The 24,009-nt window shown below is 55.4% G+C and overlaps 2 protein-coding genes and 2 long non-coding RNA genes across 6 annotated transcripts in view; 2 read left to right on the top strand and 2 right to left on the bottom strand.

Annotated features, from left to right (window-relative positions):
* The window catches only part of NOTCH2 (notch receptor 2), an 84,624-nt gene extending 78,255 nt beyond the window's left edge, over window positions 1-6,369 (bottom strand). For 2 of the 3 annotated variants that reach the window (XR_011001945.1, XM_068199238.1), the window contains exon 1: window positions 6,212-6,368. Coding sequence is in view for 2 of the 3 variants with exons in the window: in XM_068199238.1 (XP_068055339.1) it covers window positions 6,212-6,293 (82 nt within the window). In the remaining variant the exon portion in view is untranslated. Of the gene's footprint in view, window positions 1-6,211 lie in introns of all 3 variants that reach the window. The other variant, XM_068199239.1, reaches the window with a different exon arrangement.
* On the top strand, window positions 3,802-5,410 carry LOC137479042 (uncharacterized). The gene is made up of 2 exons (XR_011001948.1): window positions 3,802-4,555; window positions 4,656-5,410. It is a non-coding gene; the product is annotated as an uncharacterized lncRNA (long non-coding RNA).
* Window positions 5,721-8,710, top strand: LOC137479041 (uncharacterized). The gene is made up of 2 exons (XR_011001946.1): window positions 5,721-5,851; window positions 8,446-8,710. It is a non-coding gene; the product is annotated as an uncharacterized lncRNA (long non-coding RNA).
* Window positions 8,711-17,106: 8,396 nt separating this feature from the next.
* SEC22B (SEC22 homolog B, vesicle trafficking protein) lies at window positions 17,107-23,775 on the bottom strand. Its single transcript, XM_068199237.1, has 5 exons — window positions 23,615-23,775; window positions 23,249-23,358; window positions 18,775-18,935; window positions 18,301-18,447; window positions 17,107-17,934 (listed from the first exon to the last, which is right to left on the bottom strand). The coding sequence occupies exons 1-5, from the start codon at window positions 23,687-23,689 to the stop codon at window positions 17,780-17,782; spliced, it is 648 nt and encodes a 215-aa protein (XP_068055338.1). The 5' UTR covers window positions 23,690-23,775; the 3' UTR covers window positions 17,107-17,779.
* Between the last annotated feature and the right edge of the window lie 234 nt (window positions 23,776-24,009).

The raw sequence follows: 24,009 nt of genomic DNA, 5'->3' as shown, positions 1-24,009 counted from the left end.
CTGGGCTTGCCATAGCCTGCCAGAAGGTGGGTTAGCCTCATGAATTTTAGGCATATTGCAGGGATATTGGGAAGACACTGTGGTTTTCAAAAGACTGGCTTCTCCTGGAGAGGGCAGGCCATGCCAGAAAGGAGTGCCCAATTTCTAGCAGTCACTGCAGCCAAGGATGAAGGACTTCTCAGAACAGGGCTCCTGAGTGCGGGCAAGATGAACACTTGAAGTGATACTACCCAGCCTGGAGTCCATACCAACCCTTGCCTGCACTGAGATGCAGATTCTAACCTGACATCCTACCAAGACTATTTTCCAAGGCCAGAGGGAAAACCAGACAACCACTGCTGTAAAACGAGCACAAGATACACCACAGGGAACACTGTGGTTTTCGACATCCAAAACTGAAGCTCACAACTGGGGCACAATTATGCCTAGATTTAATTTTTCTTTTTGGCTAAAGAGACAGTTAAAATCTAGGGGGAAAAGAAAAGTTTTGTTTCTGCCTCAGTGTTCTTAACGATGCCAAGATTATCTGGATGTCGTGATTTGGTTTCCACACGTCATCTGCCTACAATAAATTCAAATATTTTCTGGGCTATACATTTAAAAGAAATAGTGTAGGATTAAGATCAGAAGTTGTGTCAGAGTTCAGCTTTTAAGAAGACTTTGCTAGAGGGAACTCGAGCCATAACCAGAGCAAGTCTGAAAGGGCTTTGTTCTAACTACCCAAAGGAAAGTAGTACCAATAAACTCCTTGCCCACAAGTTCAGAGAAAGTCAAGCAGAAATAGGTATGAAAAATACCAAAATAATTAATGCTGTGAGAAAGAGACATTATAAAGCTGATTTCCTGTAGCTTTGTGGCTTATTATCCTGCATTCCAGAAGGTGCAGGCTCTGACCAGAGGTTTTACTTTAAATAAGGGGAGAGCGATGTCCTGGCAGAGAACACAGCTGAGCTGCTGGTACAGCTTTCTCCTCAGGAGGACACTACATGTGCCTCTCTCCTCTGTCCATAAGTGCTTCATTATGTTCATAGAAACTCAGAATCAGAACCAAGACCTCTGTCCTATGTGGTTAAAGCTTGCCCATAGGTTCAAAAGCTTTTTTCGTGGGAGTGGGTGGAAAACCACCTACTTGAACGTAGAAAAAAAGTCAATCTAAAAACGCCTTTAAGACTAGACAGAAAGTAAAGGACAAAATAGGTTTCTATAACCTTTATGCAGCCAGTGAATTTTCTGTCTTGATTGAGATTCATGAGAATCAGCCTGTCAGCTCAACTGTGCTACCCATTATGTATGAAGGGAGAGGAGGAAAAAGGATTTGGAGCCCTCAAACAACAGCAACACAAGACGAAGCATGGAAAATCCCATGCTCAGGGCTGCTTGTCAGAGGTGGATCAGCTCTGAAGAGGACAACCATCAGCGTGGCCAGAAACACCAGTTACACAACAAATCAAGGGGGTCTCAAATTCCAAGGGAGAGAAAGACAGCTGCTGATTCCCTTCAGGAAAAACAGAGCGTGAAAAAAGCAGTTAATGCTGAAACATGAGGTACATTCTGTAGGAAGGTCCTCCATGTGCAGAAAGGGACAAAATGCTTCCACAGCAGCACAACACACAACTGCTGGAAGAGCTGGTAAGGAGTAAGCAGCACTGTACATATGGGGAGAATACCCAAAGATAACCAAATTTTGGAAGAAAACCACAAAGGACTAATTAGGCTGTTCACTAACCTCAAGAGATTACAGCTCCAGTGAGATTATATAGCAGGGAAGAAACCACTAGTAAACACCAGCTAGCTGAAAATAGGAAAATAGTTTCGGTTTGTTTTTTTTTTCTGAAGACCAGATCATCCTATGGCAGGCACATGGAGGGGGAAGGAAGCAAACTGGTAAAAAATCCTTACTGTGAAAAAGCAGTAAAGCCTTGTACCCAGCTCAGATTTAGAAACCATTAACATTTGGGGAATTTAAACAAGCTGACCAGTTTGCACTTCACACACTGAGGGTAGTAGTTAAAGACAAAGCTTGTCTACAGGGCATGGAAACAGTCTGTAAAGTGAATTGCTTTAATCAGATTAGGACATCTCCACTGTTTTTACACACAAAAGCCTGAAATCAATTGTATCATGTAAGATTCATCAACTGAGAAGCAAAGCAGAGCTCAGAGAAGTGTGAAGGCACTCAACTAACACCCTATACCTTTTGGGAGAGAAAACTTAAATATCTAAACTGGTTTCCTTCACTAATGCTCTAGACAAGTGCAAACACTTTTGAAAATAAAAAATTTAAGTGGATTTCAGAAGAAAAAGCCTGCAAACATGAAGAAATTAATTAATTGGGTTTTGTTTTTGTTTTTGTTTTTATTTGTGGATGCCAACAGCAAATCTGACTACACGAAGCTCTTGGACATGCAGAACCCCATGCCTTGTCATCATTTGGTTCAAATCTCTCTTCCAAACACTTAGGACCAGCAAAAACTATTAATTAACCCTTCTAAGAACAGAGCTGGGAACCATCCTGTAGATTCACAGGTAGAGTTGAAGTCTTTCATCATTGGGGTCTTAGGCCCAGGAAGCTTCAGGAACACTGATATGTATATCAGAAGCAGATGCAGTTCATGTGGCACTGCTGCCACTGAAAAACTATCGATAAAAACTCGCATTGTAATAGATACTGAATTTAGGATGAACTTGTAACACAGTTTGAAAGACTATCAGGCACCATGTTCTCCATCTCCCCACACAGCTACTGTCCTCTGCCTTCCCCCATTTGCAGTTTTCCAAACAAAGCCAAAATGCCTAAAATCCAGAACTGCAACATAAAGCACTTAGTTAGGAGGGAAAAAAAAAAAAGTTTTCAACAAAAAAATGTAGGGAGGGCAATTAAAGAGCTGAAGAGGTATTGGTGTTTCCATGGCAATCTGGCAGGCGGGAGCCATGCTCGCCTCCTCTCCCAAGTGTTCCGTCATTCTGCAGCACTAAATCTTTATTAATGTGAACGCTGAGCATGTCTGCCCGTGCAGAAATGTTATCCCACCGCCTGCTCCGGGCAGCGCTTCCGCAGCCGGCCAGGGTGATGTCAGAGAGGCGAGAGGAAGGCTTGCTGCATGGAACAAACAGCAGGCGCCCGTGCCATTTTGAGATACAAAGCTCTTTTTTCATCCCCATGGCAGGCTAAAAAAAGGACATGTGCCCTAGGAACAGACTATTTTCTAAACAGAACGAACGATTATTTCTGCAGATCTCAGATGACCCTGCTTAGAATGATATAAGCACTATTTCTCCTAGACAAGCCTTTGACTTCTGTTGGAGAGACGATTTCAAAGCGAATTTGGAGAAACTGAAGACATAAAAAAATCCACAGAGTTACTTTTTAACACGTGCTTAGGAAAGCTCTTTTTCCCACAATGTGGATGATGTTTCCCGAAGGTGTCCCAAAGGAGGGGTGACAGTAACCACTGTATCGATGCTCCACTGAACAGTCATTAGCCAAGAGTACAAACTCAAAGGAAACGATGCTATACCTGGAGCTACTATTGTAACTGCTTGGTTTTGATGCTAACTAAGATAGATTGCCAGAAGAAACAGGCTGCCAGAGTCCTGCTGCTGCTTTTCCACCTACTCCTCGTCCTGGGTTCAAAGGCCAGCCACCCATACTCTCTCATGGCACAGACACCAGTTTTGGAGATGGGAGAACCCGAACAGGATCTACCAAAGGTAATCATCCACTTAGTGCAACAACAGCAAATAAATAAAAAAAAAAAAAAAAGGGGGGGGGGGAAATAGCTGTGGAAGTTGAGAAAAACCCAACCCATCCGCTGAAAGAGATTCAAATGCTAAATGCCACCAGAGGCGCGAGCCCTCCTTTCCCAAGGATTCAAGTCCTGAGAACATGAGCAGGAGGATCTTCACGTATTTATATTCTGACTAAGTGATGCCCTGCAGGAAGTGATGCGAGTTAGCCAGATTTTCATAACCCTCCCTTTTGAAAGTCTAAATCAGTATCTTTGATAAGAACAAATTTGATAGATGGCAACACCTTCAAAAAATCAAGTCAAACTTGCTCTCCCATAAGCAAATCCATATCAAGCAGACCAGCACTGCCAGCGTTATCTGAAGTCCTCCAAATTTCACTGGGTGAATACTAAAGACTCAAAGTGTAGTCCACGCCAGCACAGCACCGATTAAAAATGGATGGTAACCTGTTAGAAACACGGGCTGGCAGGCAGCAGCAGCAGCCTGGTGAGCCAGAGCACCAGAATTAAGGACAGCGGGTAATTAGGGTGGGCTTGACAGCCGGGATCCCCCTGCCTGCCTTCCCAGAAGAGAAGGGAATGGTTCACAGCAATTATCAGGTAAGTATCCCTCACCAAAAGCGCAGGTGTTGCTGCCCCACCCCAGCTTACTGCACCTTCAACTGCAGCCCTTTGCAAAACTAAACTGGAAAAGCGAGTTGCTGCACCATGGGGCTTGCATGATGAGACAAGGCTGAGTAGTCCAAACCATAGCGCTCCGTGCATCCAGGAGCCTCCTGTTTATTGACCAAGAGGGCTGACATCAGGTACCTGCCCTCTCTTGCACAAGAGCATCAAAGCCAGCTGAATATGCACCCGAAAATACCCTTTCGGTGACTTCATCTTTCCCTTTCCCATTAATTCAAGCCGCAGCTCCCACTCCCAGGGAGTGATACTGGCCAGATGCAGGTCAGTATCTCGCAACAACAGGAGTCACTTTCAGCCTGGATTTGTCACCTCTGCCTACCAGCCTTTGTTCAGCACCAGGAAGAGATTTCACCCACTAAGGCAAAAAATTTCGGCAGCATGGGAGGACCTCAGCCACCTGAGGCGTGCCTACCCAGGCAAGTGACAACAGGTGATGCCACAGCTACTTCTCTCAGCCCCTCAGGGAAAGGGCCAGCAATAGCTGCTAAATTGTTCCTATGAAAGTACAGTTTCACCAAGTGGGCACGACATTTAGTCTTTGCAAAATTAGTATTTTGCCATCTTACTGGACTGTGTAAGCCATTTCCAGAAATGACACCACAAGTCCATGCTACCACAAAAGCACATTTCTAAGATACCTACCCCTGAAAGACCCTTTAATTCTCCTTTTGAACAAACCTAGCCAAAACACATTTGTGAAACAGCTTTTTTTTAAACTCCAACTCCCTTCTTGCAACATATTAGCAAAACTAAATCGGCTTTCAGAGGGGATTACTGGAAGAAAACCCAACAACATTTCTCCCAGGAGACAAATACTGACCACTTTTAATTTGACCATTTCAAAGTCAAAACAGATCGATTGACTGACCCAACTACTCTGCATCCAAACCAGCAAGAAGCGGTCAAAACTCCGCATTCAACAATTTCCACTCCAAAACCATACTGAACAAGAAAAGTACTGAAAATACCAGTGTCTTGCTTGCTCATCCCTGAACAACTTCCACTAATAGTTTCTCCCACCGCCGCACTCTTCACAAGCCATCTGAAGACCAATCTAGCCTCTCAAGAGTAAAAAGAAGGACGGAGAAGGCACGCGATCAGTCAGTGACTGCTGGTCCTCGATGGCTTTGACGCGGTGCAAGAGCGCACCAGCTTTACTCCGGGAGCAGGAGCTGCTGGAACTGCCGTGAGATCCCCACCAGAACCCCCCGTTACGGCCGTGGACCAGCGCTCCAGACAAGCTGCACACATAACGCAAGCGCCAGCGAGCGAGGGGAACAGTGGCAAGAAGCGGCACTTCCCTCAGATGTGCACACATGGCTTTATCGCGCCGCACTGATTAGCGGGAGGAGGAGGAGACGCGGAGATTCTCCGTGCGTGTGCAGGAATGTCCCCAACAAAGCTTCGCGGCGCAGGTATGCGAAGCGACGGGCGCCGCAAACCCTTTTCTCCCTCTTCGCACGCCCCTTCCCTTCCCGCAGCTCCGCGGGACGAGCGCATCCCGCGCCCGGGCAGCCCGGGGCGGCTCCCGCGGCTCCGCCGGGCAGCGCCGTTCCCACGGGGCTCAGCCCGCCGCCGCCCCGCGCCCGCCCCGGGGGCCGCTCGCACAAAGCGCCGGCGGCCCCGGGCCCCCCGCGCGATGTCACCCGGCCGCGGGTGCCCTTCCCCGCCGGGAGCGCGGTGAGGCGACCGGCAGAGAGCGGCCGGTCCCCCCCGCGCCGCCCCTCGCTCGGCGCCCCGCCGCAGCCTCCCTCCCCGCGCCCCCCGGCACTCACCGGCGGCGGGCTCGGCGCGGCGGAGCACGGCCAGCACCAGGGCGAGCAGCGCGGCGAGCGCGGGCCCCGCTCCGCGGGCCATGGCCACGGCCGCTCCCGCCGCCACGGGCTCGGCGGAGGGATCTGGGCGCTCGCCCCGCGCGGAGGGACACGGCCGGCGCGCCGCCCCCGCTTCCTCCGCCGCGCCCCGCCCCGCCCGGCTGCCGCCAGGGGGCGCCCGCGGCGCGGGGACTGAGGGGCGGGGACGGGCGGGAGAGGGGAGCGGGAAACGGGGTGGGAACGGGGATGGGAACGGGGGAGCGGGGATGGACCCGGGATGGGAACGGGGATGGGAAACGGGGGAGCGGGGATGAACCCGGGATGGGAAACGGGGATGGGAAATGGGGGAGCGGGGATGGACCCGGGATGGGAAACGGGGGAGCGGGGATGGACCCGGGATGGGAACGGGGATGGGAAACGGGGGAGCGGGGATGGACCCGGGATGGGAACGGGGATGGGAAACGGGGGAGCGGGGATGGACCCGGGATGGGAAAATGGGGGAGTGGGGATGGACCCGGGATGGGAACGGGGATGGGAAACGGGGGAGCGGGGATGGACCCGGGATGGGAAACGGGGATGGGAAATGGGGGAGCGGAGATGGACCCGGGATGGGAAACGGGGGAGCGGCGATGGACCCGGGATGGGAAACGGGGGAGCGGGGATGGACCGGGGATGGGGAAATGGGGGAGCAGGGATGGACCGAGGATGGACGCTGGGATGGGGGCAGTGGGGAAGTGGGGCTGGACCCGGGAATGGACACGGGGATGGATCCAGGGATGGGGAAATGGGGGAGCGGGGCTGGACCTCAGGGCTGGACCCAGGGATGGGCCCAGGGATGGGGGCGATGGGGACTGAGGGGCTGGAGCCGGGGATGGGCGCGATGGAGCAGTGAGGGAGCGGAGCTGGACCCCGGGCTGGAGCCGGGGATGGGGGCGATGGAGCAGTGAGGGAGCGGAGCTGGACCCGGGGATGGGGGCGATGGGGACTGAGGGGCTGGACCCAGGGATGGGGGCGATGGAGCAGTGAGGGAGCGGAGCTGGACCCCGGGCTGGAGCCGGGGATGGGGGCGATGGAGCAGTGAGGGAGCGGAGCTGGACCCCGGGCTGGAGCCGGGGATGGGGGCGATGGAGCAGTGAGGGAGCAGAGCTGGACCCCGGGCTGGAGCCGGGGATGGGGGCGATGGGGCGAGCTGGGAGCAGGGCTGGAGCCGGGGATGGACCCAGGGATGGAGGGGATGGGGCGAGCTGGGAGCGGGGCTGGAGCCGGGGATGGACCCAGGGATGGGGGCGATGGGGCGAGCTGGGAGCGGGGCTGGAGCCGGGGATGGACCCAGGGATGGAGGGGATGGGGCGAGCTGGGAGCGGGGCTGGAGCCGGGGATGGACCCAGGGATGGAGGGGATGGGGCGAGCTGGGAGCGGGGCTGGAGCCGGGGATGGACCCAGGGATGGAGGGGATGGGGCGAGCTGGGAGCGGGGCTGGAGCCGGGGATGGACCCAGGGATGGAGGGGATGGGGCGAGCTGGGAGCGGGGCTGGAGCCGGGGATGGACCCAGGGATGGAGGAGATGGGGCGAGCTGGGAGCGGGGCTGGAGCCGGGGATGGACCCAGGGATGGAGGAGATGGGGCGAGCTGGGAGCGGGGCTGGAGCCGGGGATGGACCCAGGGATGGAGGAGATGGGGCGAGCTGGGAGCGGGGCTGGAGCCGGGGATGGACCCGGGGATGGAGGGGATGGGGCGAGCTGGGAGCGGGGCTGGAGCCGGGGATGGACCCAGGGATGGAGGGGATGGGGCGAGCTGGGAGCGGGGCTGGAGCCGGGGATGGGGGCAATGAGGGCGATGAGGGCGATGGGGACTGAGGGGCTGCACCGTGGGGATCACGGAAGATGGGAGGCAGTGGGGACGGGGGCAGATGGCAGCAAGGGTGGGGGAGTGGAGAGTGAGGGCAGCAGGACACGTTGTGCCCCAGCAGGGTGGTGGCGGCGGTGGCAGGTACCCACAGGAGAGGACAGTGGGGCTCTCCACCGGACACGCTGCGCTGCCCTTCGCTCGGATGTGGGGTGCAGGCAGCAGATCTGCAGTGTGCCCATGGGGATGGGAAATCCCAAACCAGCCTCGGCACCGAGGCTCACCCCAGTGAGCAGGGGAGCTTCTGGAGCAGACGGACAAGCTCACTGCCCCGCGGCTCACCCCCACAGCTGCTCCTGCTGCAAAAGCCCGGGAGGAGACCTGTGTTCCCACGGAAGAGGTCTCAGGAGGACAGCAGCTGGATTCAGCCTCAAGATCCCTCCCAGTCCTCAGCTATCATTTAAAGCGTTAAAAATCCTTCTGCCCTGGCTCAGGCTCCGGAGGACTGAGAGCCCTTTGTGTGCAGTGCTGACACGGCAGCCTGGCCCGTGAAGGCAGGATTGTACTGGGTCTGGGGGAGAAAAGGGGCAATGAATAAACCTCACTGTTTTCCCCCTGCAGTTCTCCAGATCCCAGAGTCCCTCCCAAGCGTGGGGCTGGACAGTCAGTGCCCTGACCCCATGTTGATTTTTGCAGGTATTCCAGTGCAACCCTTTGACAAGTGCCCCTCCATCCTGCACAGCTGCCAAAGCCTCCCATTGCTGCTCCAGCAGCTGCTTGTGGGCAGGCGGTTGTGCCTCACAGCCTGATGGCCATTCCATGGGATTGCTCATGGCCCACCGCCCTCCCTGCAGCTCCTCACCTGCTGAGGTAGAGGCCAGACCCCCAGTATGCCCCCAAACCTCCCACATATCCAATTATGGGTGGCACTGACCGGCACTTAAGTTAAAATGATGACAAAGGCAAGCTGGGAGTTTGAGGAGGGACAGACAGGGACTGTGACTACAGCAACAGGGGTTTGGGGATGCTCTCCTGAAGGCAAATCCAGGAGTAATTCTGGTGTTTCACCAAGAGCTGCCATTTCCAGCTCCCCTCAGTGCTGAGCATTACTTATCACCCCTGACCTTGAAGTGGCTCATCCTCCACTTTGTTTCACTTGGCCTGAGCACAAGCCTCCGAGCCCCAGAGCAGGGACAGGATCCACGGCCTCCCTGGCACAGCTCTTGGGAGCAAGCAGCTCCAGCTGGCAGCTGAGGCTCAGTGGGAGAATCCAGGGAAGAATCCAGGAAGAGGGAAGGCATTGCTTCCCTCCTGCAGCTCTGGGGAACCTGCTGATTGCTCTTCTCTCTCTGCTCTGACCCTGCCCTCATGGTGCACATGGACTCAGCTGCTCAGGGGAGAGAACGTCCCACAGCAGCTCTGTTGGGGAGATAAAAGGGGTGAGAGCAGCCATCAGTGGCTCCTCTACATGGTAGAGGCTGGGAGTGACTGGATCCGGACGGACAGAGCGGATTTTGCTGCTAGGAAGGTGAGCGAGGGCCAGCTTCTCTCAGCTGCCCTGGCAAGCTGAATTGCCTGTGCCAGCAGCGAATGCACAGAGCAGAGCAGAAAGGGGACAGGGTCAGGTGCCCCACTGTGTCCCCACACCAAAGTTCCTCAATTAGCTCCCCATTATCCTCATGATCCTGTCGTGAAGCGAGAAATCCTTTACGGAGGAGTTAGAAATGTGTTTCAGAATTGCTTTGTCTGTGTGCAGCCCTACCACACACCACCTCAGCCCCAGTTTCCCACCCAGAGAAGACCAGCAGCCGACACTGGAACTGGAGAGCTCTGGCAAGGTGTCCTGCAGTTCTGTCTGGTTTCTGACCATGCCTTGCCCCTCTTTGCCCACGGAGTGTCTCACCCAGGTGTGGGAGCCAAGCCCCAGCTGCTGGTCGGGCAGGGTGCCTGGCACAGGGCTGGGTGCACTCTGGCACTGGAAGCAATGCCAGCTGAGGGATTAGGAGAGCTGAACAGGCTCCATATCCACGGCAGAGTTTGTTACACGGCCCCCGCAATTAGGGAAATCCTGGCACTTTGTCTGACAAAGACTGGGAGATCAGGCCCTCCCTGTGACTCCTCTCAGAGTCTCACTCTGCCATGATTTTGGTTCCACAGAGGAGCCATGCACTTTTCTCAAAGAAAGCTCCCAGGGGCAGCCTCTCCCCAGATCCCAAATGCCTCACCTCTCTCCAGCCGGGGAATTCTGCCAGGCAGATGTGCTGGGGGCTCTGCAGTGCTCACCCCTGCTCCTCTCACAGAAGGCAAAATGCATTTGAACATTCTGAGATGCTTTTTGTGTGTGTGTACCTGGTCAGTGAGGACCACGGCAGTTCCCTGTCACCTTGGAGGAACTGCTGATTTCAACAGCTTTGTATTGGCTTGCTCAGAATAAATTGTGTTTTCTTGCAGTAATTTTCAGTGACATTGATGGTGGTTCAGGCATTCAGACCGCAGCTCAACCCACACCCCAATGTCTGCCTTGCATCCCTGGTTTTACATGTTATCCCAGATAAACATTGCCTTTATCCCAGATAACCTGCCCCTGATCTGGGGGTCCTTAGGAAAAACATGCTTAAATCATATGTTCCAGCTTTCTCTTTTGTGATCAGAAAAGCTGGAACTACATTAAAATGGGAGCCGAGGGTGTTTCATAGTTACAAGAAGTCAGCAGCCAAGAGGTTTAAGAAAAGCAGGAGGGAGAGAGGCTTCCAACAAAATCCTCAGGCCTGGCAGCCTTGTGCCTGTGCTGCAAATAGCTTGTCCTGTGGCTCATCTGCAAACTCTTAACATCCACATGACTTGGCTTATGCCATGATTACCTTACCTGCCAGCCAGTCTCGTCTTAAAAAGAAACAGAGAAGTGCAAAGGCATTCCTGCATCAAGCCCTGCAGGAATGCTCTGGGCTCCCTGTTCTGCTTCTGCTGCTAATCGCCAGGGGAATTTGTACCCTCTGCCTTAGCTGCCTGCCCTCAGCAGCCCCTGGAGTATTTAAATTGCAGATGGAGTTGCGCAGCTTTTACCAAAGTTGGTCTGACCTACAGAGCAGCCATTAAGCTCCCGAAATGCCCCTGGCTCTGGGCACGCAATGGAACAAAAAAGGGATTTGTGGTCAGCCTCCGGGTCACAGCCAGCGCTGTAATGACGGCTGGCACAGTGGCATGGCCTGGCACAGTGGCATGGCCGTGGCTCAAGGAAGGGGCAGCTGGTCGCCACAATCATTGGGTTCCCTTTTTTGGGTCTGTATCCAGGACCGGCTGAAGAAACGGGAATCCGTAACTCTGTAACTCTCCTCTTGACCTTGAGCAGCCCCTAGGTAGCGACAGCAGCGATGGGCAGCAGGCAAATCCCGCTCCTCTCCCAGCGCACGCACAGACAGACAAACCACCGCTCCGGTGCCATGCCACGCAGGCACAGCCCCACCAGCTGTGCTCCCCGCGCCTCTAGGGGCACAGGGAAGCAGGAGAGGGGCTTCCTCCCTCTGCTGTGGGACCCAGAGCCTGGCCTCAGTCCCCAGACATGCTATTATGTCCCTCCTGTCACCGGGCAGGAGCCTCTGCAGCCAAACTGTGCCAGAGGCCACCCAGTCCCTCGTCGCCTCGGGAGTTCTGTCCCCTCCCAAGGCGGGTGCTTGGGCCAAGATGCCATCGCAGCTGCAAGGGGCTCATGGCTGTGAAGGGGGGAACATGAAACTCCAGGAAAGGTCCTGAGGAGCCACACACACCTCAGAGTCTCCAGGCTTGGGCTCCACAGGGACCAGTGCATAGGATTTGGGGTCGTTGTAGCTGCTGCAAGCACATTTTGTTCTGCTCTTCTATGCAAATCCTGTCCCTGCTGCCAATTTGGGGGCGCCCCAGCTGTGGCCGACGAGGAGGGTGCACTTTTGTTCTGGGTGCTGTGCCACAGTGGGGCTGGGGAATCCGGTTTGCAGTGAGCATGGGCAGCGTGCCAGGGAAGCAGAGGGTGCTGGGGTGGCCAGAGAGCACCCGCAGGGCTGGGGGGGTGACGAGGGGAGGAAAAGACAAAATAGAGAAAAAGCAGTGACAGAGGAAACAGGTTTATCATCTCTCTGCAGAGCGCTGGGGCTCAGCCACAAGGGGTTTTCTGTGGCATGATTCAAAATTGCACTGGGCTGCTGCATGCAGCCATGAATGAGCTCTGAGAAAGCCTCGTGGCCGGGTCCAACAGCCCCGCTGGGGTGGGCACGGGGAGCAGGGACTCCCCAACTTCTGCTTTGTCCCCTGCGGTGGGTTTGTGAGCTCACACATGAATGCAGCAGCTGGGAGCAGCCGTGAGACGCTCTGCAGGGCTCAGAGCTGCGGGCAAACCCCGGGGCAGCCCTGCAGGGCACCCAAACGGCGCACAAGGCAAGGCAGGGGAGAAGGGGACAGACTGGGAAGAAGGGGAGGTGGCATGGCTGCTCCAGCGAAAGCAGAGCCAGGAATACATCTGGGCCAGAGACTGCAGGAAGTGCAGGAGGGAATCTGCGGGGGAGAAGTCAAACCCCACCTCTCTCCGGTGCAGGATGCTCAGCGACCCTCAAGAGCTCAGGTCTGGGGTGACCAGCAGGGGCAGAGTGGCCAGGGGCTCAGGGGCTCGCCAGGTGACACAAGTCCTGCCCTTGTCGAGCGCTCATGACCAGCACAGTCCCACCGGGGACAGGGGAGATGGCACAGCCCGGGCGTGCTCTGGGGCACGATGTGGCGCTGACTCAGGCCAGTGGAGGAGGGCTGGTGCCACAGTCAGCTGTCCCTGGCCAGCCAGCCCAGCACCCCGTCCCCAGAAAAAGCCTTCATTTTTGGTGGCAGAAAGTCGACATCCTCCTTTCCAAAAGGCCACATTGAGGCAACGCAGTAAAGTGCGAGGGGCAGAAGGGACCTCCCGAGCCCCTCAGCCTGGCTCTGGGGGACATCCCTCCCTGGCCCTGGTGGGATTCAGAGCCCTCCTGAGCTGTGGCAGCTCACACTGGCCACACGGGGAAGGAGAAAAAGGACCACGGTGTTCAAAGTCTGAGCTTCAAGCCCTGCCACCCTGGCCACTGCTGACCAAGCACTTCTCTGGTGTTGAGTGCTCTGGGCAGGTGCTGCAGGCACAACCCTCCACACCACTGGGACATTCGCCCATGGCAAAACAGCTTCCAGAAACCATCTATGGCCAGTCTGCCTTGGGATCCCAGAGGAAAAGATGCTGGAACTGGATCTTTCTCAAAACCTACTCAGAAGAGGAGTTTACATGTGCGAGGAGCTGCTTCAAAGCAGAAGAACCAGCTGGTGCCCAAGTCAACACAGAAACCAAAACCCTCCTGCTCCCAGAGTGGTGCCGGTGCAGAGAGCGGCCACAGCCTGTGCCAGGTGAGACTGGTTTATATTTGGCACGGTGGCTGGAGCACCCAGCCAGACTTTGCCATCCTGCTGCACTCTTCCTCTCCACTCGTGCTCCACCCATGGCAGGTTTGGCAGTATCTGGGAACCAGCTCAGCCTGTCTGCTCTTGCTGCCTGTCTGTCTGCTCTTTCACTGAGGAAGGAAACCCAAACCTGGCGTGCCCAGCAGTGAAACCCCGCTGTGGGCAGTGGGGTACACAGCCATGTCCCTGGTATGCAGCCCCTGTTCCCTGCTGCAGGCACTGTCCCCACCAGCACCCCTGGCTCTGTAGCACAAAGACACCCAGGGGTGCCCCGACCTGAGCTGAGGGGTGTCAGCAGCCAGAACGGACAGCTTTTCACCTCTGTGCTCACACGATGAGCAGAGCAGCTCCCAGCACACCCTGCACCAGCATCTTTTCTTTTGCACTCTGCCTGCACCCCGTGCCAATATGCTCTCAGTGGCAATGGGCACACTGTGGGAGAAGGAAGAGCTCAGCTCAGCTCTGCTCTCTAAACCCACCCAAGCAGGGCTCAGGTGCTACAGAGCCTCCAGGAGTCTGCACTGCTCCCACGTCCCGCTTCCCCTCTACTCCGCCTGTGCCCCACATGGGACAAAACCCCTCGCGTCTGCCCGGCTGAGGGGGGCAGGAGCAGCAGCTGGGGGAATGCCCAGCGGACAAAGGCTGTTCCAGAGCCCCTGGAAGCAGAGGGGGACCTCAGAAGCAGAAATAGAAATGGACAAGGTGCTGGGTAGGGGGTGACAGGCAAAAGCCCTGCGGGAAGTGTCTCCCTTCGTGCCAGCCGCAGCGCCCCGGCTGCACGGTGGGACGAGGCCAGGCAGCCCCGCCTGGTCCGGGAGCCCTCGCAGGCACATCCCCGGCTTCACGGGGAGGCTGCGGCTCTTTGGGGAGGCCAAGGCACCGCAAAGCGCTGGGGGTGCCCTGAGGATGAGCTCCCTTTGTGTCCGCAGTCCCGCACCGCGCCCCAGCCCCGCGCAGGCACTGCCATCTGCAGGCAGAGCCCCGGGGCCGGCTCCGGCCGCGGCCAGCACCGCGAGCCCCGAGCCGGCAGGGACCGGCCACCGCCCCCGGCAGGGACCGGCCACCGACCCCGGCAGGGACCGACCACCGATCCCGGCAGGGACCGACCACCGACCCCGGCAGGGACCGACCACCGATCCCGGCAGGGACCGACCACCGCCCCCGGCAGGGACCGACCACCGATCCCGGCAGGGACCGGCCACCGCCCCCGGCAGGGACCGGCCACCGACCCCGGCAGGGACCGGCCACCGATCCCGGCAGGGACCGGCTATCGCCCCCGGCAGGGACCGGCCACCGATCCCGGCAGGGACCGACCACCGACCCCGGCAGGGACCGGCCACCGACCCCGGCAGGGACCGACCACCGACCCCGGCAGGGACCGACCACCGCACACCGCGGCAGGGACCGACCACCGACCCCGGCAGGGACCGGCTATCGCCCCCGGCAGGGACCGGCCACCGATCCCGGCAGGGACCGGCTATCGCCCCCGGCAGGGACCGGCCACCGACCCCGGCAGGGACCGGCCACCGATCCCGGCAGGGACCGACCACCGATCCCAGCAGGGACCGACCACCGCCCCCGGCAGGGACCGGCCACCGACCCCGGCAGGGACCGGCCACCGCCCCCGGCAGGGACCGGCTATCGCCCCCGGCAGGGACTGGCCACCGATCCCGGCAGGGACCGGCTATCGCCCCCGGACCACCGCACACCGCGGCAGGGAGCCCCTTCTGCAACGGGACCCTCCCAGCCGAGAGCAGCCGTCGCGAAACACACGGAGAAAAGGGCAGCGGCTTCTCCTCCCCTCTGCCCGAGCAGCCTGACAGGAGCTGACCCCAGCAAAGCAAAACCCTGTCCCCACCTGCCTCGCACGGAGCATCAGCAGCACGCCTCCCCTGTTCGAGGGATGAAAGGGGGCTCCGTGTTTTGAACGCAGCGAGGAAATTGCTCGTAAGGTGCTCCCTGGAGCCCCGTGCTGGCCTGCGGGAGAGGAGGACTCCTCGTCTTCCCTCACACTGGCACAGCCCTCGGGGGATGCACACCTCACTCACTCCCAGTTTGTGCTGCTTCTCGTGCTGCCCCTATGAACAGCGTGGCCACAAAACTGTCCCCATAAAATTCTGCCCGTGCCAACAGCTTTCCTGCCAAGAGGCAGAGATGTGCCAGCAGGGAGAGACCCCTGCTATAACCAAAGTACAGCTTCTCTGGCAGAAAATGGTCAAGATCACATCTTCCAACTAGTTCTGCCTCCAAAAAGGAGCCCTTATCCCAGGTGGTTCCATCTATGGGGTCTTCACCCTCCTGTGTCCCTGGAAGGAAGGAAAGCATCCCCCAAGGACACAGGAACAAGACACAGGACACTCCACACGGCAGAGGGGATTTTTCAGAAGCATTTATTTCACTGCTGACACTGGGCTTGCAGGAGGCAGCTGCTCCCTGAGCTGCCCCATGCTGCAGAAACATCATCCCCTCAATCACAACAATCCACGGACGCTCGGTGGCTGAATGGTGAGACCTTCCAGCACCGACGTTACACAGACCTACATCACTGGGACATTCACCTGGTAGGGACACCACTTAAAAGGATTTAAAATCATTATAATAATTATAATAAAGCAACCTACAAAGTAACACTTAGAGGCATCATGCAGAAACCGGATTACTTTAGACTATATGGCAGCTCAGAGTTGCTGGGTTCATTGGTGGACAAGTGCTGACTGCATTCTGGCAGTACAACAAGGTGCCAAGGTGGGGAGCATTCCCAGACAGGACAACAGCTGTGTTTCCCATCCCGTGGCAGGAAACACTTCCAGGTCACAGTTTATACATCCAGAACTACACAAGGTTATGTGCTTCTAAAAGGTGCTGGGAAGTCCTGACACTTCCTTCTGTGACACCATCTGCTTCCTCTACAAAGTGGCAAACACTTGAGTGCAGCAGCGTGCCTGAGCTGTGGGGTTTCTTTTTTCTCTCTCTCCTTTTTTTTTTTAAATAAAACCAAAATCTGACTGCTAAAATGCTATTCTCAGCACAGGTGGACCAAAAAAAATATAAAAAAAATCACATTACACTGGTCATATAGAGATTGGCCCATTAGAAAGAAGCTCTATACTATTGCCCCATAATGAGTTGTTATTCACCTACAGTTTCAACTTCCCAAGTGAGGTAGGGAGAAGGTGACCACGGGTAAAAGAGGTGGTGTTTCTAAAGGATTCCACTGTTTTGAAGTTATCCTAATCCTTCATGTAAAGTTAAAGTGTTCTTTACAGAAACACTGCCTTTTCTTCACAACAACATTCAGAGTTTTGGTTTTTTGGTTGTTTTGGTGAGGGAAAGAGGGAGAAAGAAAACAAGGATCCCAGAGATGAAATGCTGGCAGTTTTGACACATTTCAGAAAGAAAGCACAGTTATAAAACGGAAGGAAATAATGTAGTGAATCTGCAGCTAGAAGGGAAAAATAGAGAGCGCTGACATAGTTTGCACTGTGCCCGTTCCAACAGCATTGAATTACACACCCGGCTCATGTGGAAACACACTGTCACACACAGCTGTCAGGAGAGGGAGAGTGGACACTTAGAAACCTGGAGTTTAATTCTGCAGGAACCAGTTAATACAGAAGCCTTCCATTGCCCCTCCTAGAACTGGACAGAATGTTTTAAGGCATAGTTTAACATCCATTCTTCCTAAAGCAATTTAAAGTGTAACAAGCCAGGATGTCAGACACAAAACACTCAACAGGTATTCTGACAGAAGTGAAAGCTGGTTTATGTACAGTGAAATTATTTGCCTGCAAATGGGGGAAGTCTTGAAAAAGAAAGAAAGAAAAAGAACTGCAGACCCAGATTCTAAAAAAGCAAACATTACCAACACAAGGAATGTTCATTAGAGTCCAGTTCCCACTAGACCTACTCAACAGGAGGATGTACAATGTGATTATGCTAAACAGCACTGATTGACTGTTCCCAGAGTGCCCCGGGAGGGGGAAGAACCTTGGGAGGCCAAACTCTGCAGTATCCCAGTGCAAACTGCCTCAGAGGAAAAGCCTGCAGTCAACAAGCCTTTACACCTATCGTTAGGCTCCACTCAGGGATGCAGTAGCCAGGTGTCACCTAACAACTCCAGGACACTCCTGTGAAGGTGATGGTCCTGTGTGGATTCTAATGCACATCCCCCATGAGCAGTGTCCTGCACACATCCACCTGCCAGGCTACTGGCTTTCCCTCTTCCACGGCTGGGCCAGCTCACAGCCACCAGAACCTCACATAGACAATCAGCATGATGAAGAACACGGCTACGGCCGCCAGCTTGGCGTACGTGGAGCGCATGTTCAGGTACTTGGCGTCCTGGCGGTACTTCTTGGACAAACTGGACAAGTTGTTGGCCTTGGAATCAAGAGCTGTTCAAGGGAAAGGGGAGAGGAGTTAGGATTAACCGAATGTTCCCCAAATGTTACATTAAGTGCACAAGTTTCTCTGGAGAACCTGGAAGCGCAGCGGTTTCACGTGGCAGTGTGCCCTGTGCCCCCTGCAGTGCTCCAGGGCTTGTCCTGCTGGGATGAGAGCCACCCGAGCTGGTGAGGTGCTGGTCTCTCCCCACAGCAGCACCAGCACCTACCAGCTGCTTCAGAATACAGCTGATCCAGCTGAAACCCACTGGGTTCACTGCTTTTCTCAGAGGGTTGAGCCTTTCCCTCAGGACGCTCTGCCCACCCAGCTGCCCGAGGAGACAGAGCTGTGTGCCAAACACTGGCCATTCCCAGTACCTGACAGGGCCTCTCCTCGCTGTAAGACCTCCTCGATGTTGGCCACCATAATCCTCTGCACATCTTGCAGCTCTGTGTTGATGGAGCCCAGGTTCCTCCTCGCCCGGCTATCAATGTAGAGCTTCTTGGTTTTCTGGATGTAGGTGTCTGGAAGGAGACAGGGCTGAGTCAGGGGGAGTCACCGAGCACGGAGCTGCCTGGCTGCAGGAGTGGGAGCATTGCTGAGACAGCCAGAAGGCTACCTGCAAATATCCACTGGAGTGAGGCCAAGAGGTTAAAAGCAGCAAATCTGAATCTAAGGACATGCACCATTTCCATACCACTTCTCTATTCTCCTGCTCAGAACACCTGTGTCTCCAGCACCAAGGAGAATTTGAGCTGTCAGTTCCATAGGACAAGCTGCAGAGAATCCCATGGCTGCTGCTCCCTCCCAGCAAGAAGTTTCCCAACTAGCTACAGGGAGAGGGACCTCACCAAATTCAATGAAGGAATAGGGCCTGGAGACTGTTGGAACCTTCTTGCCATGCTGCTCATCAAACTCTGAGTGCAAGTCTTCCAGGTAAGCAAAGGCCAGTTTCTTGGGGAATCCAGCTTCACACAGGACCAGGTAACACACTCCTTTCTCGATGATGTAGCTAAAAGAATGGCAGACAGAGCATTAATCAATCAATTTTGAATCTATCTTGTCAAACATCACCCTGCATGCCTTTATTCCTATGAGGCAATGAGAACTGGGTACAAGAACTTTTGGTTTTCTATGTCTGGATCAAGTGTAAACCTTTCTGCAAAGCAATGGCTTATCTTTTCTTTAGCCAAAATAAATTTTCTTGTAGCCTCAGACCCTACACCCATGCCATCAGTCTTGGGCTTCGACTTCAGTTGAACAAAAGCTGGCCTGTGAATACCATTAGCTCAACCAAATACCAGCAACAAAAGAGTTGTAATTCTGGAGTATAAAAGAGAGAACACCCTGCAGTCAGGAGGAAGGGAGCACAGGAAAGTTTGCCAGCAGAGTAGAGGGGAAGGTGGCCAACATGTCTCTAATTGGCAGCACAGCCAAGTACCTGAGGCCCACAAATGGGGAGCTGAGGCACTGAGATGAGGAATTGGTCTCAGCGTCTTGGGAAGGCACCCAATGACTGCCAGCTGTCCCTCTCCATTTCAGAGGGCTGGCTATCCCCTTCCTCCACCACCACCAGCCTGTTGGAGGGGTGCTGCTATGCACATGCATCACCACAGGGGCAGCTGGGGCAGCTAGGTGGGTTCTGGTGACGTTATGGGCTTGCCATGGGTGGGTGTGACCGTGCCACCAGTTCTCTGGCTGCAAGGTGACGAGCTCCAAAGCACACAGTGACACACCTGCTGCTGTGTAAAGCTGCTTTGTTTGGCCCCCAGCTGAGGGCACACTGGTCCTCTTCTCACCCCACTACCAACCTTGAGATTATTTAGGCTTCACTGTGTCACTCTGCTGCTCCACGTTCCCAACTGAATTTTCCTCCTCGCTTAGCCAGTATAAAAATAAAGGCTACAATACTCCCACCAGAACCAAGGGGGTGGAGACAGTAAACAGCCCTGTAAACACTTTTCAATGCTTATCTATATTCTTCAGGGTGCAGTGTGAATGCTACTTTTAGGTTACCTTCCTTTGACTTTCTGCATAATGCCATTAAGCATTAGTCTGGTTAGCAAAAAGATTAGCAGTGTATTAAAGAAATGATCCAGTGCTGAGGGCACCGTATTAAATAAGCAGCTTACAATTTTGTTAATAGACACAGCAGGCTTACAAAAAAACTTCAACCCCCTCCCCACTGTTTTTCCAGATACCCCAGCAGAGCCATGGCCTTTAAATTAGCCATCCTCACCTTGTTCCTGGGCTCAGGAGTATCCATTTCTCTTGCCTCTATATGGCCCGTGTGTGAACCCTGGCAGTCTTCAAACCACAACAGATTTACCCCAAGCAGAAGCAAGAAACTCCAGCTGCCATCACCCATTCCACAGCACGTCCCACGTGCCTGCCGTGGCCTTTGGTCCTTTTTATTTTCCTCAGCTTGGACTGCAAGCCTCTGTTCTTCCCTCACCCCTGGAGACCTGCTTGCCACATTGGGGTTGCTAAAGATCATCACCCACAGCTTGACTTAGGCCCTGCCATGATGAGCAAGACTTGAGCAAATCTATTGAAATGAGGAGAACTGATGTCAGAAGGGAATTCTGACAGCACTGCTGGAGCAGCACTCTCCAGGTGAGAGCACTCTGAGGAACATGCCCCATCAGCACAGCTCTGTTTATCTCTGCCTGGGCCAGGTGCTCCTGTCTGGAGCTCTTCAGCTGCATTTCCCACTTGCTTCTCCCTGGTGTGCTATTCAGTGTGTCAGATTTAAAGTTGGTCTGTCAGCACCACAGAGAGTGAGCTCACCTCACTCTGCCCCAGATTCAGACAATTTTGTCAACTTCAGACCAGAGCTCCTGCACAGCTGGGCCTCTCAGTTTCATACACTGCGTGCACCTCCAAGCTTCAGCGCCTGCCTGCACGTCCTGACACAAGGGGCAGATGTGGCCATTGCACTGTTAACTCTGCACAGAGTGCAGACAGCAAGTCTCTTGTAATCACACTGGACATTTTCAGAGAGAAAAGCTTTATCCTGCTAACAGTGGCAAAGGCCAAGGGTTGCTTTTAAATGACAGGTAGGAGTCACTTCAGCCATTCATCAGCCAAAGGTCACCTGCTCACTGACAGCACAGCAGAGCCGTCGGTGCTCCTGTAGCTGCACAGCCCCAGTGCTGCTGCTGGAAGGGTGACACAGCTTCTGCAGCTGAAACCTTGGCACAGCATTTGACAGAAATCACCCGAGCGCTCACAATTTACACTTCAAGTTTCAGGAAGGCTCAGCTCTGCTTTGAACCGATGAAGCTGAAGATGTTCAACAGCACCTCAGCAAGTTCAGCAGTGCCCTTGGCCGTGCTGCTAACTCCCCCCACAGAATGCTCTGTCCTGCTTTGTGCTGCCCTCAGCAGTCAGAGCTCTGATCTGGCACAAGGAGATTGGTGTGCTGCGTTACTGAGCAGCGTGGCCCTGGGTCAGTGGTGTTTTACACTGAATCTCACATTCCCCCATCGCTCCCCTTCCTGCAGAGGAAAGGTTCTGACCTGAATTTGTTCTTTTCATACAGGTCCTGCTGTAATGTCCCACCTCAAAGGAGACAGAAGCAAGTGCTCTGCAGCAGCAGCTGTCAGTGGCCAGCAAAACCTATCCAGGGACTAACTCAACCCAGAAGGAGGAACACTCCTGTCCTGCCAGGTAACCTGGCTGCTCCTTTGAGACAGCTGGCAAAACAGGCCTGCCCAAGCCCTCCCTCCTCGTCAGAACTGCTGTCATTACAGCCACCACTAAGAGGCTTTGATTTCCTGGGCAAGTGTTGCCACCTTCCCAGACATCTCTTGCTTGCATCATGGAAGTAACTCAAGAAGGGATTTACTGGGATCTACACAGGCTCTTTCCCAAGGTTTCACTGCCAGGCAGAGCTACACCTACGCTGTGCCAAAGAGACACTCAGAAATGAGGCAGTTTTTAAATTCTGTGAAGATTTAACTTGTAGAAAAAGCAAGAGGAAGAGCAGCACTTAGCATTTCAGCAACAACACCCAAATCCAACAGGAGATAAGGATGGCCAGGCCAATCAGGGCCATCCTTTGACAACTGTAACTCCCTATCAAAGGCAACCAGAAGCCCAGAGAAAAGATTTTTTAAAATATCTTGTCGCAGTTAGCAGACAAAAGACAACCACAAGAAAAGCATCCCCCAAAACCTCACGGCTTTTGCCAAAGATGGCTCATCCAAAAAACTCCTGTCGCCATCTCTTCACACCACTGAATCTCTGAAGAAAGGGTCAGGGTGGGAGATTTTGCTCCTGTTGCTGGAGCAGAGGCCTGAAGTCAACCTTGGCCTGCGTTCAAAGGCCACCTCCCCCTCTCCCAGCCATAAACACACACCCAGTGACCAGGAGCCACCTGGCACTGAGAGGGACCCAGCTGAGGGTGGCAGGGCAGCAGTGCCGAGGTGGGGATCCCGGCACGCTCCTGCCGCAGCTGCACAACACTGCCTGGAGAGCTCACCTGGCACTTGAGCTCTGTCCAACAGGCATTCCTGTCACGGCACAATTCTGGTTCCCGGCAGGATCTTGACTAAGTGCTCAAGCATTGTTCTGCCAGGTAATGCCACGGCACAGAAAGAAGCATTCCCCTGCTCGCACACAAGCTTTCCTGCCTTCCAGGGACTGTCAATTCCCCCTCTGTTCACCCACCTCTGCACCTCCCCTGCTATTAAGGAGTAAGGATGTCTGACCTCTGTAAGATTTCCTTATTCCACATCCATGCTCCCTCGCAGGACTACTAGTGGAGAATGCCAAAAGTGCTTTTAAGTCGAGAGCTCCCGAAGAGTTAAGGGAATTAATTAAACACACCCAACAAATCTAGCAACAGTAAGACTGAATTTCCTGGATGAAAGAAAGAAATCTGTCAGATATTAGGACAACAATCATAGAAATATTCTGAGATGCTCGGTGTGCTTGTAATTCACGAAAAGCCGAGCTCTCACAGGGCACAGAGAGGACAATCCTGTGCAGCAGGAGCTCACAGTGGCACTGCCACACTGCCTGTACAAGGACAGATCTCTTTAAAGACAAGATACAGGCCAGAAAATCCAGTGAAGGCATAGCAGAGAGTGCAAACAAACAAAAAAGAACCTGTATTGTCTGCAGCACAGGCAGAACCACGAACCTGGATGCAAACCAAGCGCCACACAGCTGTGCCAAGCAGTGACAGCTCCCACTGTCCCTGTGCAGCAGGGCTGACAGGCAGCCGCGTTTCGAACAAGCCCTCAGCCCGACTCGAGGAGCCCTCGCCCGTTTCGGCGGCAGAGGAGCCGCGGTGCCCGCGGCCCTGCCGGTACTCACTGGAAAGCCATGGCTCCCGCCTCCAGGGTGCATCTCGTCGGGGACTGCTCGTTCAGCTTGCGGAAGAGCTGCTTCGCCTGGCTCTGGTACTGCTGCAGGTCGCGGCCTGACTGAGGAGGCAGGGAGGGAGGAGAACGGGCTGCTGGGCCGGTACCGGAGACACACCGGGGGGACGCCGGGGCTGCCGGGACCGGCCCGACAACACCGGCTGGCTCTGCCCGTCCCACCCGCCGCCACCGGGAGGCAAACGCCGGTGCCAGAGCCGCCCTGCTGTGAGAAGGGACTGCGCGGCTGCCGGTGGGTCGCCCTCCCCCCGCTCCTCACCGACGCACCGGCCCCTCCCCGCCCGATCCCCGCCAGCCCCACCTGCTCGTCCTCCTGCATGGAGGCGGCGAGGGGGAGCCCGTCCGCCACGCGGGCGATCATCGTCAGCAGCACCATGGTCGCGCCCGCCGCCCGCCCTGCCACGGAGCCGCCCGGAAACTGCCACCGCCGCTTCCGGTGCGCGGCCGCCGCGCCGGCGGCACTTCCGCCCGCCCGGGGCAAGCGCCACCGCACCGCGCGCGCCTGCGCCAGCGCGAGGCCACGCCCCTGCGCCGGCCACGCCCCCAGCACGCCCCCTTAGAGCGGGCGCGGGCCCTGCGCACGGCCACGCCCACCGGGCTCCGTGGGGCCACGCCCCCTCGGCAGCACCGCCCCGCTCCAGCCGCGCCAAGCGAGCCCCGCCCATCGCCCCGCCCCCGGCCCCGCCCCCGGCCCCG

The sequence above is a fragment of the Anomalospiza imberbis genome, chromosome 9 (assembly GCF_031753505.1).
Source record: "Anomalospiza imberbis isolate Cuckoo-Finch-1a 21T00152 chromosome 9, ASM3175350v1, whole genome shotgun sequence".
Lineage (NCBI taxonomy): Eukaryota > Metazoa > Chordata > Aves > Passeriformes > Viduidae > Anomalospiza > Anomalospiza imberbis.
The sequence above is the reverse complement of the archived record's forward strand: the minus strand, read 5'-3'. Positions and strand labels throughout refer to the sequence as shown.

Coding starts and splice junctions, on each gene's coding strand:
- SEC22B (XM_068199237.1), bottom strand. CDS start 23,689: ATGGTGCTGCTGACGATGATCGCCCGCGTGGCGGACGGGCTCCCCCTC. Junction 18,448..18,774: donor CTATTCCTTCATTGAATTTG/GTGAGGTCCCTC, acceptor GTCTCCTTCCAG/ACACCTACATCCAGAAAACC. Junction 17,935..18,300: donor GCGAGGAGAGGCCCTGTCAG/GTACTGGGAATG, acceptor TCCCTTGAACAG/CTCTTGATTCCAAGGCCAAC.